Below are 19094 nucleotides of genomic sequence, written 5' to 3' on the forward strand. Positions count from 1 at the left end.
CACTAAATGGTTTTTGAAAGATGCCATTGACCACATTGTGCCACCAATACTGCACCAATACTGGATGAATCAAATGATGTGCACCAGGGTGTAATTAATTACAGTATGATCAAAAAAATCTGGATCTGTGACAGCTCAGTGCATTTTTCTAGAAGGTATGTTGACATGCTACAAAACATTATCCATACAGCGCTTCTTTGGTTACTTACATTTACATTTACGTCGAACTGAAGTCAGAATTATTAGCCCTCCTTTGAATTTTTTTCTTATTTAAATGTTTCCTAAATGATGTTTAACAGAGCAAGGAAATTTTCACAGTATGTCTGATAATATTTTTTCTTCTGGAGAAAGTTTAATTTGTTTTATTTCGGCTAGAATAAAAGCAGTTTTAAATTTTTTATGAACCATTTTAAGGTCAAAATTATCAGCCCCTTTAAGCACATTTTTTAGATAGTCTACAGAACAAACCATCGTTACACAATAACTTGCCTAATTCCCCTAACCTGCCTAGTTAACCTAATTAACCTAGTTAAGCCTTTAAATGTCACTTTAAGCTGTATAGAAGTGTCTTGAAGAATATCTAGTCTAATATTATTTACTGTCATCATGGCAAAGATAAAATAAATCAGTTATTAGAAATGAGTTATTAAAACTATTATGATTAGAAATGTGTTGAAGAAATCTTTTCTCAGTTAAACAGAAATTGGGGAAAAAAATAAACAATGGGGCTCATAATTCAGGGGGGCTAATAATTCTGACTTCAACTGTATATGCTGTGTGAAGTTTCCCGTGTTGAAAAAAGAAACCATCACAGAAGTTTGATTTGCTAAAAAAAATTAAAAACATTGCAAAATGTCAAATTCTAACCATTAAAACCATGATTTATAGCAATAGTCATTTTTATATTCTCACACTTGATCATTTAGCATGGTGATTTCAACCTCAAAATGGGTTTGATGTCTAGACCAGTGACCTGGTGGCTTAAATACGCAATTAGAGGCAAATACCTTTTATTCAATATAATTCTGTCATCTTGTGGACTAGAATAAGATTTTTATTTTAATTACTCACAAAGTATGTAATTACTTGATTGCTATTTCTAATTACCGGTTCAGTTTCCTATTGAGCAATAAAACTTCATAGTTTGTATAGTAGGGAAAAATCTGTCCTAGTCAATTGCTACCAGTTTTCTACCTTCTTCTAAATATCTATTTTTCTGTTCATCAAAAGAAAAAACAATCCGACCTGGGGTGCGTTTCCCAAACAACTATCCCTGAAATATCATAGTACGATGCATCATTTGGGAAAAGAACGATGTAATGGCGAGTGTTTCCCAAAACCCGTAGTTTCTCTGTCGCAGTTCCATAATTCGAACCACGTTAGTTATAGCATAAAACACCCATAGTGATGCTCTAAACGGGGCAGAGGAACTACTTCTTTAGAGAAGAACCCCATCATTTGTTTGTGAAAATTATATTGTTTTACACAAACAAGCATTTAAAAAAAAATCCAATATTAGATTTGGTAAATACATGCACTCGCTTTCCATATTGATTAAAATATATGTAAATGGCACATACAGAGCCTGTGTTTCCTTTACTAATATTAAGAATATTATAAAACTATTATTTTTAATAACTATTATTTTTAAACTATTATATTATTAATATTATTATCTATTCTAAAGCATAAAATCACTTACAAAAGCTAACAAGTATTTTCATCTCATATATAATTCATAAATAATGAGGCAATTTATTAAGAAATGAAATTTTATATTTATTATTTATATGAAAAAAATCCTACTTTAATAATAATAATAATAAAATAAATAATATTATTGATGATGATTATGATGACGATTATTATTATTAAGTAGGATATTGTTCATGTCACATGCAAACCACTGCAGAAAGTTCTAACCAGCAGGCCCATGTCATATACAGTGCAGATACTTAATAAATAACCTACTATAAATTAAAAGAATTAACGTATGCTGTGTTTTTTGTTTTCACAAGCTTTGGAGACGTAACATAAATTCTGCTTTTAAATAATAGGTCACCTATAGCTTTCATCATGAGACACAGCTGTGTTCAAATCAATGTTTTCAAAGTGCACTGCGAAGGGAGCACAATTGTAAACATGAAGATCACTAAAACTAAACTGTAAAAATACTTACACCTAAGAGAGATGACTTTAAGGCTTTTTTTTTAATCATTCCAAGTTTAAATGTTAGAATATTATAAATGAATAGGGCATAGGGGGGAAAACTGGGAATAGCACACAGCCAGGAACAATGTTTCTTACTACAGCTCCAGAAGGTTGCGAAGCAGTTTTGCGAATGTTCGTTGGAACAATGGATTTGGGAAACGCCAAATCAATGAATTATGTTTGTAATGACGGAACTTGCGACCTTAGTTGTCTAATGGTGGAAACACACCCCTGTATAGTATGCCTTAAAGGCATAGTTCACTCAAAAAAGAAAATGTACTCATTATTTACTCTCCTTCAGGTGTTCTGTTGAACACAAGAGAAGAAATTTTGAAGAAAGCTATAAACCTGTAACCATTGACTTCCATAGGAAAAACAAATACTATGGAAGTCAATGGTTACAGGTTTCCAATGTTACTCTAAATATCTTATTTTGTGTTCAAGAGAAAAAAATATCTCTATTTAAGGGTTTGAAACAAGTAAATCCCTTTAAAGATACACTAAATGATCTTTGAAGACTATTGACCACAGTGTGGCAGCCAATCAGCAGTAAGGGCTGTGACTTATAACAACAACAAAGTGGAGCTGTAAAAAAGGGGCGTGGTTTTATTGGGTTATAAGGTGTGTTTGTTTAATCTTGCTTTCAGATTTCAGATTTGCTTTCAGATTTGCTTTCAGATTTGGTAAAAATCTCTTAGTGCACCTTTAAGAGAATCTCCAGTCCAAATTCCCTTCAGTCGACCCTTGTGTATAAATTATTTGTGTATAATAACCTCAGCGTGTTTCCCAGAGATGGGTTGCAGCTGCAAGGGCATCCGCTTCGTAAAACATGTGCTGGATAAATTGGCGGTTCATTCCGTTGTGGCGACCCCAGATTAATAAAGGGACTAAGACAAAAAGAAAATGAATGAATGAACCTCAGCGTGTCTACAGTTAACAGATTTGGACTCGGACAGTTTAAACACTTTGGCTTGGGAAATAAGATCTCCAGTATTCCACTATTCTGCAGTAATAACTAGATGAGACTCAAGACAATACTTGTGAAAATGCTTTAATCAGAGCCAGCAGGAACTCCCTCCAGTCGAGCACAGAAAAACAAGAGTTTGTATACAGTATAGTGCATTACATGACATGACAAACATGAATCTTATCCTTTAAACAATGAGATGAATATGTTACAAGTGAAATAAAAAAATACATATGTATTTTTAGATTATTTCAACCCAAGTCATGATGTTTATATTTAGTCAAGAGCCGTTTTTTTTTATGGTTTTCACACACATAAGTTGAAGCAATCGTTACAGATAATATTTATGAATGAACGCTTTAAAAAAAAAAGGAATGTTAGTTATAATTAATTAATTTACCATGTAAGAACATGCCTAAGAGACATTGCAGGTTATCGTTTTACATATATATATATATATATATATATATATATATATATATATATATATATATATATATATATATATATATATATATATATATAATTTTTTTTTGCTTTATGCATGAGCTTCATAATATCTTCATCATTAGACAAAATGAGTCCCCAAACCTGTGATAAAATAGAGAAGTCTGTTAATCCTAATGCTGTGGATTTAACATATTGCATTATGAGATGTTGATCTCTGCTCTGTCAACTTTTGTTGTTGATAATTCACTCTACAGTTTAACAAAGAGATTTTATTGACATTTTATTAGTCTAAAATAATAAGAAATAATATATAGAGTGAAATAAGTTTGTAAAATGACAGAAAATGTACTGCAGGTTATTATGAGGTTTTTGTAGCATCATATACAACACCAATCCAGACAATATAACACTTTACACTATTAAACATGTTCATAAAAATTAAAAGTTGATGGAAGGAAGATCAAGATCCCATAATGCAATTCAAAAGCATAAATAAACAAGGGAAAAATAAAAACATGCGTCACAAAATATGTAAAACTGCTAATTTACAGATCTATTTTAGAGTGTGAGATTACAAAATGCAAACAGTTTGGTTGAAAAATAGCATTTCTCAGCATGTTAATTTAGAGTTATCTTTGTCTCTTACCTACAGTAGTTGGTTCTTCTTGCGACAACTTTGACACACACACCAGATGAAAACACATATTAGCAGAAACAGAAGAGCTCCTCCGCCTGCTAAAACGCCCAGCACAGCATAGAAATTTAAGCAGAGATCTGGACTGCTACCTGCAGGACAAGATCAGATGTCATGCAATCATTAACAAACAAGTAGATTTCTTTAAACAAATCTATTTAATGCAATGAGCTACTGTAGTGTTTTCAGCCAACGCTAAACGTCCGGTAGAAGGTTTATCTGACTGTTTTTAATTTCATAATGTTCATTTTACAGCATCAATTTTGTAATGTAATTAAAATACAATCAGGTAAACTTCCAACCCAGGCTCATTCCGAAAACGTAGTCCCGAGGACGTTTCTGGAGACCGCGAATTATGTAGCCGGAGGTATGTGTGGCTGCATTTCGTTTTTTAAGCGAACGCTGCGGGGTGGTATGACGGCGTTCCTTTTAGCGCTCGCCGGCTGACCGCTTACCTTCGTGTGGAGGGCTTTCCCGCCACAACCAGTTTGTCCGGTTAGCTCCTCCTGCGCGTCGGCGGACTCGAGACGCAGAGAGGAGCTGATTACGACGACGACCACCGGGTTCGAGTCTGGGGAAGAGCGGTTCCAGAAATCAGGTAAGACTAAAACAGAATCCAAGAAATAAAGTGAAGAGGTTCATAACAGGGTGAGAATGTGGTAAAATCCGAAAACATGGTAAAAAAAAGAAATCAGACGTGGGCTTTTCTTTTTCCGGATGGCTTTTGTAAATCGTTGGTTGGGTTTAGGGCGGGCGGGTCAATCGGTAAAATTGGTTGGATTCGGGGAAGGAGGAGGGTCAATCATTCAGCCAATCAGACAGACAGGCGTTCGTTCAACAGCGGCCTCTGGTGGGTTCACGCGAGAATAGCGCGGGCGTGAATGGCACTCGCGGGAGACGTCCGAGAAGCCAAAAAGGCGCACACAGCGACCTCTTGCGGATTCGCGAAAACCAAAAACTGCAAAAATACGTACCTCCCGGGATGTATTTCGCGGTCTCCAGAAACGTCCACTGGACTAGGTTTTCAGAATGAGTCTGGGTTGCAACCTTCAGCATTCGTTTAGTTGTTCAAGTGTAAAACAAGATGAAAGACTACAAAAGCGCTATCAGGAGCAGCAGGCTAGCACAGAAAGTCCATTTGAAAATACTTGGGTATAATAAATTTCCATATTTTAAAAGGATAGTGTGGAGAAATATAATTTAATGCAGTGCTTTTTGTCAGGTCTGAGACCCATGTTGTATTATATATCAGGCAGTGAAGATCAGTGATTTTTAAAGAAATCAGATTTTAAATGTGGCCATTTTGTAATGGCGCAACATTACAATACATGTACACGCGGCATTGGGTATATGCACAAGGGATATAGTGCATGTGCACATACCCCATTGAGAAACTAAACACAAAGTCAGTGCATTTCAGGAGTGAGAATCATGACGTGCAATAAAAATGACTCACATGAGAGTTTACTGGCGCTTTGTTTACTGCATGAGTACCGTTTACTCTCCACTTTAGACGATGTTAAGGTCAGATTCGTTTTCGTTTCATCCTTCATGATGCTGTGGTCTTCATAACAGGATATAGTCTGATCTTTAGCGTTTCCAGCGTCACAGATGAGTTTAACCGTCCCTTTAGTTGTACGGTTGAGTGTCACAGTTGGTTTGGGTGCCTTCGCTGTAACAGAAACATGAGTAACACTTTATAGTAAGGTTGTAGTAGATAATGTTAGTTAATGCATTTACTAACATGAGCAAACAATGAACAATACATTTACTACAGTATTTGCTCATGTTAGTTAACGTCAGTAACTGTAAAAATGCAGTTATTCGTTCACGTTAACTCACAGTGCATTAACTAATGTTAACAATGCATGAATTTGGTGTTAGTAATACATTAGTAAATGTTGAACTATTGTTCAGTATTTGTACAAATATTGTTTGTTATTAGTTCATGTTAGTAAATACACATAGTAACTAACTTTACCTAATGAAACCTTATTGTAAAGTGTGACCGAAACAGTGTGGCTCTTCTGGAGGTTCATCTTATTTTGATTAAGATGGATGATATATTTTGCAGTATATTGATATATACAGGGCTGCTCGATTATAATCATGAGTTTTTTGGTCATATTTGTTAAAAGCGGTTATCAGTGGGCCATATTACCAAAATGTATTGATATATGTAGGGACAGTTAGGGCTGGGCGATATCCCAAAAATGCACTCTCTATTAATATCTTTTCATATTGAACAATAACAATTAGATGGTCCGATAAATAGCATAAGATATTTTCAGTGGCTATACATTTGGTGCATCTTTAATATCAACACACTTCTAGATTCCCATTGATGCACATTTCTTCTGTATGATTGGCTCTTTGATCAATATAGAGTAAACATATCCAGAGCTTATCATTGCTGTCGACATAAATTTTATTGCGATTTGATATAATATCGTTTATCAGCCCAGCCCTAGGAACAGTTAACCTGAGAATGACCAAAACACATCTTTAGACATCATCAGTAAAGAGCGGGAGCAAAGATTCATCTTCACTGTTAATTCTGAGTTGATATAATATTCATTAATATTAGTACTGTGAAATCATCACATTTTATAGCTACAGTTTATACATATTAGGTTTTTCTCTTAGCCCCACTAATAACTTAATAATAATAAAATAATAAAATAATAATAATTAGTTTACCTTGATCTGGTCCACTACCTGAAAGGAAATGATATAATAAAATCAACATAAACAATTGGATCATTCAAAAGCATCTGCTTGTGTGTATTTAAAATCTGAACAAATCAATTGTGCATAATAATAACACACACTCACAACATTCAGGAATGAGAAGAGACTTACATGACACTGTAATTCTGTCACTGTGTTCGCTGCTGGCAGGATTGCTTACACTGCATGCGTACCGTTTATTCTCCTTTACTTTAGACGATGTTAGGGTCAGATGAGTTTCTGTTTCGTCCTGCATGATCTTGTCGTCTTCATACCAGGATATATGCAGGTCTTTATAGTTTCCAGTGTCACAGAGGAGTGTAACAGTCCCATCAGGTTTGCATCCACTCTTCACGTTAGGTTTAGGAGCCTTCACTATAACAGAAACATGATGGTTATTTGCAGATATCCTACTGAAATATGAGATCTTAGTTTGTTTTGTTGGATGTAAATATTTGTCTTCTTACCATAAACTCTGAGTTTCACAGTTTCATCCCCAATCTGTCTGCCACTGGCATCAAAAGCAGTGTATTTATATGTGCCGGTGTTACTCTGACGAACACTTTCAAATCTTAAAGATCCGTCTTCTTCTATTGTTAATCCTGCTGGAGGTTTTCTGCTGGATCCTTTTTTCCATTGAGTTGTGGTTCCATCACTGGAGGTAAAGCTCCATCTGATATCATCAGCTTTTACATTGTTTGTTGTTTTCCCATTAATACTGCAGGATGTTCCTTCTAGCACATGTTCTCCACATGTCTGTGCTGAGACTGTAATCAATAAAATGATTCTAACAATAACTTTAACTACAATAACTTAGTTGATTACTGATTAAATTTAACTAATTATAGTTTAATTTAATTTAACATACTTAATTAGACAAGATGTCACAAATAGGGATCTGCATTAGACAGTTTGACCTATCATCACAAGGTAAATTATTTGTTTATCGTTAAATTGGTAAATTATAAAAAGGGCAAATGGAAACAAAACTTTAAGCCAAACCATTATAGCCAGTAGAATTTGTATTACTCAAAGTATTAAACATTACAGTGTCCAAGAAGCAATTACAGAGGAAAAAAGAATCACAATTCAGGGAAAAAATGTCATAATTCTGAGATAAAAAAATTCACAATTACGAGCTATGAAGCTATGAAGTCACTTTCTATCTTGCAGTTCTCAGAAATCAAGTCAGAATGGCAAGTTATAGGCAGAATTGTGAAATGTATCACACAACGTAAAGCGTAATTTCTGTGTGAAGCTTCACATTTCAATTTTAGGTCAAGTGGTGCAGAAATCCACTGTTAAAATATTAGTAAATTAGCAGTTTTCCATATTATGTGATACATTTTTTATTGTTATTTTTCCCTTTATTTATTTATTCTTTTGATCTTTCTTTCAATAACTTTTAACCTTGAAAAGTTCGAAAAAGTGATTTAAATTAAGAGATTTCTTTTTAACGGTGTATATTTACTATTTACTGATAAATAATAGTCTACGTAGCCCACTGCAAAGCAGAGTCCAGAATACACTCTCAGAAATAGAGATACATTATCTGTCACTGAGGCGGTAACTTTTTTTTGTTCCTAACAAGTGTTTAAAGGTACATATTAATACCTAAAATGTACAAATGTGGACCTCATAGTGCGTTAAATGTACAAAAGTGAACCAGAAAAGTACTAATGTCCAACTGTATGGTACAAAAATGAAAAAAAGTACCACCCCAGTGACAGATTTTATACCTTTATTTATGAGTGTGTAGCTGTAATCTGGAGGAATCAAATGATGACAAAATCATGTCAAACAATGCCGTATGATTGGTTTCTTGTATGCATGAGAGTGCAGGTAATTATAATAAATATGATTTAAATAATCCTCTATTAGAAGTAGATTTTTCTAGATATGTTACTTGATATGTTACAAAACTTTATTACAGTGCTTCTTTAGTTACTTATGAACCTTAATTAACTACAATGAACTATCATATTGAGTTGACTTAAAGTCAGTCTGCATGACCACAACTATTTACATAATTACAATTTATGGTCACACTTTGCAATGAACGAATAATAAACATGAACTAATAATAAACAATACTTGTACTGCATTTATTAATCATAGTTCAACATTTACTAATGCATTGTTATCATTTAAATTTCTGCTTGTTAACATTAGTTAATACACCGTGAGTTAACATAAACTAACAATGAACAACTGCATGTTCAATAACTTTAACTAACATGACCAAATACTGTAGTAAATGTATTGTTCATTGTTTGATCATGTTAGTAAACATATTAAGTAACTTTAGCTACTACAACCAAAGTGTTACCCAAATAATTCTAATTATGTTTTAATCACATTTAGTCTGTTCACGCATGTATATTGAAAGAAATCAGAACCTACCAGTGAGCGCAGCGAAGCCACAGAGGAATAAAAACAAGAGATTGTGTTGGCAGCTCATTGCTTTTCAGAATACAGCAAATACTCAAGAAACCTTTGACAATCGTATCAAGAAAAGATCGAGTTTCCTGTTTGTGATCAAAAGGTTGGTGATAGTTTCCTTTTCTTTCCATGCAGACTGCAAGCAGAAGCAGAACGCCACTGACGTGAATGTGGCCATACGTTGCTCTTATGTTTTGTCTTTTCCCCTTTTGCAACATCATGCACTTTTGAAGATTTGTCACACTGTGCATGCATGCACAAAACCACCATATGTTATGTAGCCTGTAATGTATATGCAGTGGAAAGAAAAAAGAAACCATCACTGTTCCCCCATCACAAGTTCTAATGGTTAAAATCCATTAAAAGCATTACAAAATGTCACATTCTGACCATAAACAGTGCATTTTAATGGTCACTTGTTATGGGACATGTTCCTATAAAGGGATGTAACATGCTCATATGCTCATATGACTCTTAAATGCCAATAGAAAAAAATTATTCAAAGATGATTCCTTGGATTTACTCAATTTTTTTATGTTAGGTGGTTGTAAACAATTTATGTGTGTTGAATTTAAACAAAAAAATTAAGTTGAACGTTGCTCAATTTAATTTGTTTGTTTAAATTCAACACAAATAAATAGTTTGCAAAACTTTTGCATGCAACACTTTTTTCAGTGATATTACTGCATCCATCTTTCATCTAAAAAATCTTTACATTTTAAGACAATGTTACATCTTTCCTATACTCTCCGGAAGAAAGCGAGTGCCGTGGGTGAATCATTAGTCAACAGTGAGCAACTTCACAGGTCTTGTCATATAGCTGAAAATAAAACAGGGGAACAACTTAGTAATCGTAACCCTTTGACTTAATAAGAACATTGCGATCAGTCTTACCCTTGTGATTTATTATATATATTTTGTACATGAATGCTTTAAATTAGCTTGAAATGCACAGCTACAAACCTTAGAGATACATGCAAATGATGAACTTTCATTTTATTATGGGTAAACGTTGCAGTAACTCCACAATTAGCTATAATTATGACTCCACATTGCACATCCTGTGATGTGACTGCTGCAGATGCGTTGCACACATTGCAATGTTGATGCTGCATGACATGTTGTGCAGATCTAGTTGTAAATAACTCATGAAGGGGGGTCTGATGTGTAATTAAGCGCCTATAAAAGAAGTTCTGCTTTTGTTTTTATAACTAAGAGCAGGGGCGAAAAACTAAAATAAATTTGTCACCACCAGGAAATAAGATTGGTGCAAAAGTAATTCTCTGTGTTCAGTTCAAGTAATGTTTTTAAAACTAAAATATATTTCTCTTTAACTGTGTAAATAGCTCAGAGTTCATGAAATAGCATTAGAGCACCCCTTTAAGATTAGATTATTTTAAAGGGATAGTTCACCCAAAATTTAAAATGACCTGTTCATTTACTCCTCCACAGGTCATCCAAGATGTAGGAGATTTTTGTTTTCCTTTAGTAGAACCTTAAAGAAGATTCTGAGCTGAATCTGTGCTTCTTGGTGCTTCATATAATGACAGTGAATGGTACAGGGTTTGTAAAATAACAATAAAATGAATCCAGATCAATATCCTTGGCTCCTGATGACACGCTGAGGAACATTATGTCAAATATTAATAGTTTTAATCGACAGCAAACAGTCTGTTTGACCAGGCCGTGGATTAAAGCTAATAGTGTTGTAGTTTTAGATATTTTTAATAACTTGATTCCTAAAATTGCAGCTGAAAACTGCTTCATGATTCCTGCTGTAGTTGTTGATTAATATGTGTGCATGTTTTTTTTTACAGTTTTAATTTGTGTTTGTTATAAAGAATAGTTGTAAAAACTGAGGTTTGTTTTGAAGCTTTGCAAAGTTTGGATCCTTTACTAAAATCAAAGCGTTTTCAGACATTTTTAAGCTCTGTGTGAGTATTTAGTTCATGTCAACAGGTGTTAGCGATACATGATTTTATATAAAGTTTGAAATGCCTGTGCTTAATGTCATTTTTTTTATCTCATACCTGATCATTTAGGACGGTGGTTCCAAACCCAAAATGGGTCATCTCTAGATCAGTGACCTGGTGGCTTAAATACGCAATTACAGGCAAATACATTTTATTCAGTGTAATGCTGCCATCTTGTGGGCTAAATCTGAAATGCATTCATTTTTTTGCATGTGTATTAAAATGAGTCTGTTATATAGAAAGTTTTCTGCAGAAAACTCCTAATAAAAAACCCTGTAATAAAACTGAGTAAAGGGTGAGTAAATAGTAAAATAATTTACATTGTTGGTAAACTATCTTCTTAAAGACATGATTTTGGAATAATGCTATTGACCACAGTGTGGCAGCAGTTAGGGGTCAAAAAGGGCCTGGTTTTATTGGGTTATAAGGCGTGTTTGTTTTGGTGTTTTTAGATTTGGTCAAATCAGTCAAAATTCCCTCCACGCTTGTGAATAAATTTAACCTCAGCATGTCTCGGCCCTTTTGAAATAAGCCTTGGGAAATAAGATCTCCAGTATTCCACTGTTCTGCAGTAATAACTAGATGAGACTCAAGACAATACTTGTGAAAATGCTTTAATCAGAGCCAGGAAGAGGAACTCCCTCCAGTGGAGCACAGAAAAACAGAGTTTGTATACAGTATAGTGCATTACATGACAATATATATATATATATATATATATATATATATATATATATATATATATATATATATATATATATATATATATATATGTATATATGTATATGTATATATATGGAGTTTTACATTATTTCAACCCAAGTCATGATGTTTATATTTAGACAAGAGCTGTTTCCTTTTGGTATTCACACATGCGACTTGAAGCAATTACAGAGAATATATTTTCTGAAGCGTATAACTGTACAAGAAAAGGAATGTTAGTTAGGATTAATTAATTTACCATGTAAGAACATGCCTAAGAGACATTGCAGGTTGTTGTTTATCAGGTTTTTTTGCTTTATGGATGAGCTTCATGGATCCCCAAACCTGTGATAAAATAGAGAAGACTGGAGTAAACCCTAATGCTGTTGATTTAACATGTAATACACACACACACACACACGCACACACACATACATACAAAACATTTTTCTGAAGTGTTTTCAGTTTATTTCTGGTTGTGAATTGCATTATGGGATGTTGATCTCTGCTCTGTTAACTTGCGATGGTGAATTCAATTCTACAGTTAAACGAAGTGACTTATTGACATTTTAGTAGTGTGAAATAATATAATAAATGAAATGTAGAGAAATATATAACTTCTGTAGCGTAATATATAACACCAACCCAGACAATATAGCACCGCAAACTAAAACAAACGCTCAAGGTTGAAAGTTGTTGGACGAAAGATCAAGATCCAGTGCAATTCAAAAGCAGAAATAAATGGGGGAAAATAAAAACATGCATCACAAAATATGTAAAACTGCTAAATTACGGCTGTATTTTAGAGTGTGAGATTATAAAACACCTACAGATAAATGTACTTTGAAAATAGCATTTCTCAGCATGTTAATGTGGAGTTTTCTTGGTCTCTTACCTACAGAAGTTAGTTCTTGCTGTCACTTTGTTCACTGCTGACAGGATTGCTTGGAATGCAAACGTGAACTGTAAAAAATGATTGCGCCAATTAGTTATCACAACTTTATATTTCGAGTTAAGTTAACTTATCTGGATTGAATGTGTTGACAAAAAAATGCAGCTGAACTCATATATATATTAGTTAACTTGCCTATAAATATTTGTAAAGATATAAATCCACTTTAAAATTGTATTTGTATGCATTTTTAAAATTCTATTATTTACTTACTATTAATACTTTATTTTTATTTATTGTAGTACTTTTACTGAAATTTATATTTGTTTACTTTCAGATGAGATCAGATGATGAACGTCTTTCTGCAGCCTTAGAATTTAGTTACAGTGACAAAACTTGGGCGGGTTTTCGATCCGTTTTCCATCAGTTTGAATGTGCATTTTATGTTAAATATTGAACAAAAACATCTGTGTGTACCTACTCATTTTTGTGCATTTTGGGAGGGTTTTGGGCTGGAAACATTTGTGTGTAATAGGCATGGGCCGGTATAAGAATCTGACAGTATGATAACCTTAATCTGATATAAAAATAGCAATATAATAATATAAAATATCACAGTTTCATGGTTTGACGGTATTGTGATTACCACTCTAATATGTGCTCTTTTAAAATGTCTGGGTAAAAAACTAAACTTTTTACCCCTTTGAACACAATATATTTTATTTTGAGAAACTTTTAAAATATTTTGGCGCAGTAAACATGCCAGGCTGAATAATTCAAAGGAGTCATTGACTTCTGCTGTCTTCAGTAGCTTCAGAAACACAGATTTCATTACAATTTAAAACGGCATTTTTGGATATCTTTTTTTGCTGGAGATACTGCTGGCCTAAAAAAAACATGAAAAATCTAACTTACCATAGCAGGCCTCGAAATTGCGACTATTTTGGTCGTATATGCACCCGAAACTTTATCTACACTGAAAAAAATTATTCAAAGATGATTCCTTGGATTTACTCAATTTGTTTACGTTAAGGGGTTGTAAACAATTTATTTGGGTTGAATTTAAACAAACAAATTAAGTTGAACATTGCTCAATTTAATTTGTTTAAATTCAACACAAATAAATAGTTTGCAACAGTTTTGCATGCAACACTTTTTTCAGTGTAGCAACCTCAAAATATATTCGGGAGCATTTGTGCGAGTGCATGAAATTGTTGTGTGCGACCGGTTTTTACTGCAAAATGTTCACTGTATGCGTGAATTTAGGAGACGTTCACACAGAATGCATCTTTGCACACACAAAAAAAAACCACCAAACTCAGCGCTCAGGAATAGTTTAAAACTGCTGTCATGTCAACTTGCTGCAGTAAACAAAGCCCGCAATGCTTGCCCCGATTTCACGCTCTTCTTATTGGCCCACATGTTTTCCTCACGCATGCGTGTATATATTTTTTGCTTGTTAGTTTTGATTAGTGTTGATTTCAAAGGCAATAAATCTGTTTGTATAAAACTTGTAGTAACGGTGCTCATAATTGGTGGGTGCGACTAAATTTTGGCTGGTGCGCCTATATTTTTAAAGCTAGGAGCACCAGTGCTACCAAAAATGTTAATTTCGAGCCCTGCTTAGGAGCGGTATAGCAGAAAATGTTGGTGGTTTTAAAACCTTGACATTTCCAAACTGCGATATACCTTGAAAATGGTTATCGTGGAATGCCTAGTGTAAGTGTATCTGGCAACAGTTACTGCCAGTTTCTCATTGTGATGTTGTGGTGCGTGTTTGTCTTTCTCAGATACCCAGTTTTTAGTATTAAATGAACCATGGTCTATTAGAGGAACCATTAGTAATTATCGGGGTGGCTCAGTGTTTAGCACTGTGGCCTCACAGCAAGAGGGTCGCTGGTTCAAGTTCTGGCTGGGTCAGTTGGAGATTCTGTGTGGAGCATGCACGTTCTTAATAACTTAATAATAATAACATTAGTAATAATAATAACAATAGTAACAATAGTAAAAATAATATCTAGTTTACCTTGATCTGGGCCGCTACCTGTAAGGAAATGACATCATTAGCTTTTTAAATCAACACAATCAGCATAAATAATTGGATCATTCAAAAACATCTGTTTTTAGCTATTTAAAATCTTAACAAATGAACTGTGCATAATAATAACACAACATAAAAATCACACAAACTCACTACATTCCCTGTAACAGAAACATGATGGTTATTTGCAGATATCCTACTGAAATATGAGATCTTAGTTTGTTTTGTTGGATGTGAATATTTGTCATCTTACCATAAACTCTCAGTTCCACAGTTTCAGCACTGATCTGTGTGTCACTGGCATCAAAAGCAGCGTATTTATATGTGCCGGTGTTACTCTGACGAACACTTTCAAATCTTAAAGATCCGTCTTCTTCTATTGTTAATCCTGCTGGAGGTTTTCTGCTGGATCCTTTTTTCCATTCAGTTGTGTTTCCATCACTGGAGATAAAGCTCCATCTGATATCAGCAGCTTTTACATTGTTGCTTGGTTTTCCATTAATACTGCAGGATGTTCCTTCTAGCACATGTTCTCCACATGTCTGTGCTGAGACTAAATGTAGTAATCATAAAAGCATTAGACTTTTTTCCATGTTTAGTTTAAGGTAGTAATAATGAGCAGAAGCAAAGATTCCTCTTATATGTTAATTTTGAGTTGATCTACAGGTAATACTCATTACTATTAATACTGTAAAAGCGTGTTTTATGGCTGCGGTTTACAAATATGATGTCTTTATGTTAGCCTCACTAACTTAATAATAATAATAATAATAATAATAATAATAATAATAATAATAATAATAATGATAATGATAATAATAATTAGTTTACCTTGATCTGGGCCACTATCTGCAAGAAAATGATATAATAAAATCAACATAAACAATTGGATCATTCAAAAGCATCTGCTTGTATGTATTTAAAATCTGAACAAATCAATTGTGCATAATGATAACACAAACTCACAACATTCAGGAATGAGAAGAGACTTACATGACACTGTAATTCTGTCACTTTGTTCGCTGCTGACAGGATTGCTTACACTGCATGCGTACAGTTTATTCTCCTTTACTTTAGACGATGTTAGGGTCAGATGAGTTTCTGTTTCGTCCTGCATGATCTTGTCGTCTTCATACCAGGATATATGCAGGTCTTTATAGTTTCCAGTGTCACAGAGGAGTGTAACAGTCCCATCAGGTTTGCATTCACTCTTCACGTTAGGTTTAGGAGCCTTCACTATAACAGAAACATGATGGTTATTTGCAGATATCCTACTGAAATATGAGATCTTAGTTTGTTTTGTTGGATGTGAATATTTGTCTTCTTACCATAAACTCTCAGTTCCACAGTTTCAGCACTGATCTGTGTGTCACTGGCATCAAAAGCAGTGTATTTATATGTGCCGGTGTTATTCTGACGAACACTTTCAAATCTTAAAGATCCGTCTTCTTCTATTGTTAATCCTGCTGGAGGTTTTCTGTTGGATCCTTTTTTCCATTGAGTTGTGGTTCCATCACTGGAGATAAAGCTCCATCTGATATCAGCAGCTTTTTCATTGTTGCTTGTTTTCCCATTAATGCTGCAGGATGTTCCTTCTAGCACATGTTCTCCACATGTCTGTGCTGAGACTGTAATCAAATGATTTTAACGAAAACTGAACAGAATTCAAATGCTCATTTGAGGTTTACATGAATAAAAGACTGAAAAGGGTACTTCTGGTTCAGACACTAAACTTACTGGTTACAAGTTGTTTTAGGTATATATATATATATATATATATATATATATATATATATATATATATATATATATATGTGTATATCTATATTTATATGTATGTATGTGTATATATATGTATGTGTGTGTGTATATATATATATGTACATGCATACATACATACAGTTGAAGTCAGAATTATTAGCTCCCCTTTGAATTTTTAACAGATTCAGGAAATTTTCACAGTATGTCTGATAATGTTTTTTCTTCCGGAGAAAGTCTTATTTGTTTTATTTCGGCTAGAATAAAAGCAGTTTTTAATTTTTTAAAACCATTTTAAGGTCAATATTTTTAGCCCCTTTAAGCTGTATTTTTTTTTCGATAGTCTACAGCAGTGTTTCCCAACCCTGTTCCTGAAGGCACACCAACAGTACACATTTTCAATGTCTCCCTAATCAAACACGCCTGAATCACCTAATTAGAACATAAGAAGAGACTCCAAAACCTGAAGTTAATTAGTCAGGAAAGGGAGACATCCAAAATATGTACTGTTGGTGTGCCTCCAGGAAAAGGGTTGGGAAACACTGGTCTACAGAACAAACCACTGTTATACAATAACTTGCCTAATTACCGTAACCTGCCTAGTTAACCTAATTCTGACTTCAACTGTATATATATATATATATATATATATATATATATATATATATATATATATATATATATACACACACACACACACACACACACACACACACACACACATACACTTCAAGTATATATTGATATATACTGTATATATACACGTGTAGATATACATATACTTTATACTTTATGTATATATATATATATAGCACTTCAAGTTAAGCCATTTTAATAATAGAAATATAGTAAATTTTTTATAGATCTATATAAATTATTGGCTATATAATTTATTGGCTATATAAATTATTTTATTTGTAATTGATATATTCTTTAAAACCTCAATATTAATTTATGCAATTGCAATGCCTAATTATTATTAGTAAGGTTAGTACATAGTCATAAAGCCATAAATGGACTGGAATTTCTTTTGGTTTTCTGCCTTGCTTTTCTCTTTTTCGGTTTTCGGTTTCAGAAGGCCGTATGCTTGATTTCTTGTGTGCATGAGGGTTTCATTAATTTAAGTATGAAAAAAAAATCTGGATCTGTGACAGCTCTATTAGAAGTGCATTTTTCTAGAAGATTTGTTACTTGACATGCTACACAACATTATCCACAGTGCTTCTTTGGTTACTTACAAAACTTAAATAACAACGATGAACTATCATAATGAGTTGACTTTAAAACAGTAATTTTATAATTTAATCACAATTTATTCTAATTATATTTCAATCACAACAGTCTGTTCACACATCTGTATTAAATGCAAACAGAACTTACCAGTGAGCACAGCGAAGCCACAGAGGAATAAAAGCAAGAGATTGTGTTGACAGCTCATCTCTCTTCTGAATACTGCAAATACTCGAGGAACTTCACAGTCGACTAAAAGAAAAGAAACAATTCCTGTTTGTGATCAAGTTGGTGACTGCTTCCTTTTTTAACCATGCCCAGACTGCAGGCAGAAGCACAAGTTGACGTCACTCATGTAAAATGAAAGTGGCCATACGTTGCTCTTATGTTTCGTTTTAAACATATCAAATATTTTCCCCTCCTGCAACAATATTGTGCACTTTTGAAGTATTGTCACACTGTGCATGCATGCACAAAACCGCCAAATGTTATGTAGCCTATACCTGAAACCAGAAGTTTACACACACGCTAAAAAAAGAAACATAACCATTTTTTAAAAATGTCTGATGGTAAATCATACTGAACGTTTACTATTTTAGGTCTGTTAGGATTACCTAAATCGTTTACATTTGCTAAATGCCAGAATAAGAGAGAATTATTTATTAATTTCTAGACAGTTAAAAGTTTACACAAACATTTCCTTGGTATTTTTTTAGCTTTGCATTTAAACTGTATAACTTTGGTCAAACGTTTTGGGAATCCTTTCACAAGCTTCTCACAATAGTTTGAAGGAATTTTGAAGGTCTTGCTCGCACAAGCTTTTCAACTCTGCCCACAAATTTTCTATAGGATTGAGGTCAGGGCTTTGTGATGGCCACTCCAAAACATTCACTGTGTTGTCCTTAAAGCCCATTTGAACTCATTTGGCAGTATGCTTAGGGTCTTGGTGTGTTTGGAAGACCCATTTATGGCCAAGTTTGAATTTCCTGGCTGATGTCTTGAGA

At 33.7% G+C, this 19094-nt stretch overlaps 1 protein-coding gene across 1 annotated transcript in view; it reads right to left on the reverse strand.

Annotated features, from left to right (window-relative positions):
• The window catches only part of si:ch211-132g1.1 (hemicentin-2), a 46840-nt gene that overhangs the window by 24506 nt on the left and 3240 nt on the right, over positions 1 to 19094 (reverse strand). Inside the window, exons 2-7 of the mRNA XM_056463514.1 lie at positions 18241 to 18342; positions 16431 to 16730; positions 16096 to 16338; positions 15934 to 15951; positions 15356 to 15655; positions 7185 to 7427 (exon numbers count right to left, since the gene is read on the reverse strand). Of these exons, the coding sequence (XP_056319489.1) occupies positions 7185 to 7427; positions 15356 to 15655; positions 15934 to 15951; positions 16096 to 16338; positions 16431 to 16730; positions 18241 to 18298 (1162 nt within the window). The 5' untranslated portion in view covers positions 18299 to 18342. The remainder of the gene's footprint in view (positions 1 to 7184; positions 7428 to 15355; positions 15656 to 15933; positions 15952 to 16095; positions 16339 to 16430; positions 16731 to 18240; positions 18343 to 19094) is intronic.

The sequence above is a fragment of the Danio aesculapii genome, chromosome 1 (assembly GCF_903798145.1).
Source record: "Danio aesculapii chromosome 1, fDanAes4.1, whole genome shotgun sequence".
Taxonomy (NCBI): domain Eukaryota; kingdom Metazoa; phylum Chordata; class Actinopteri; order Cypriniformes; family Danionidae; genus Danio; species Danio aesculapii.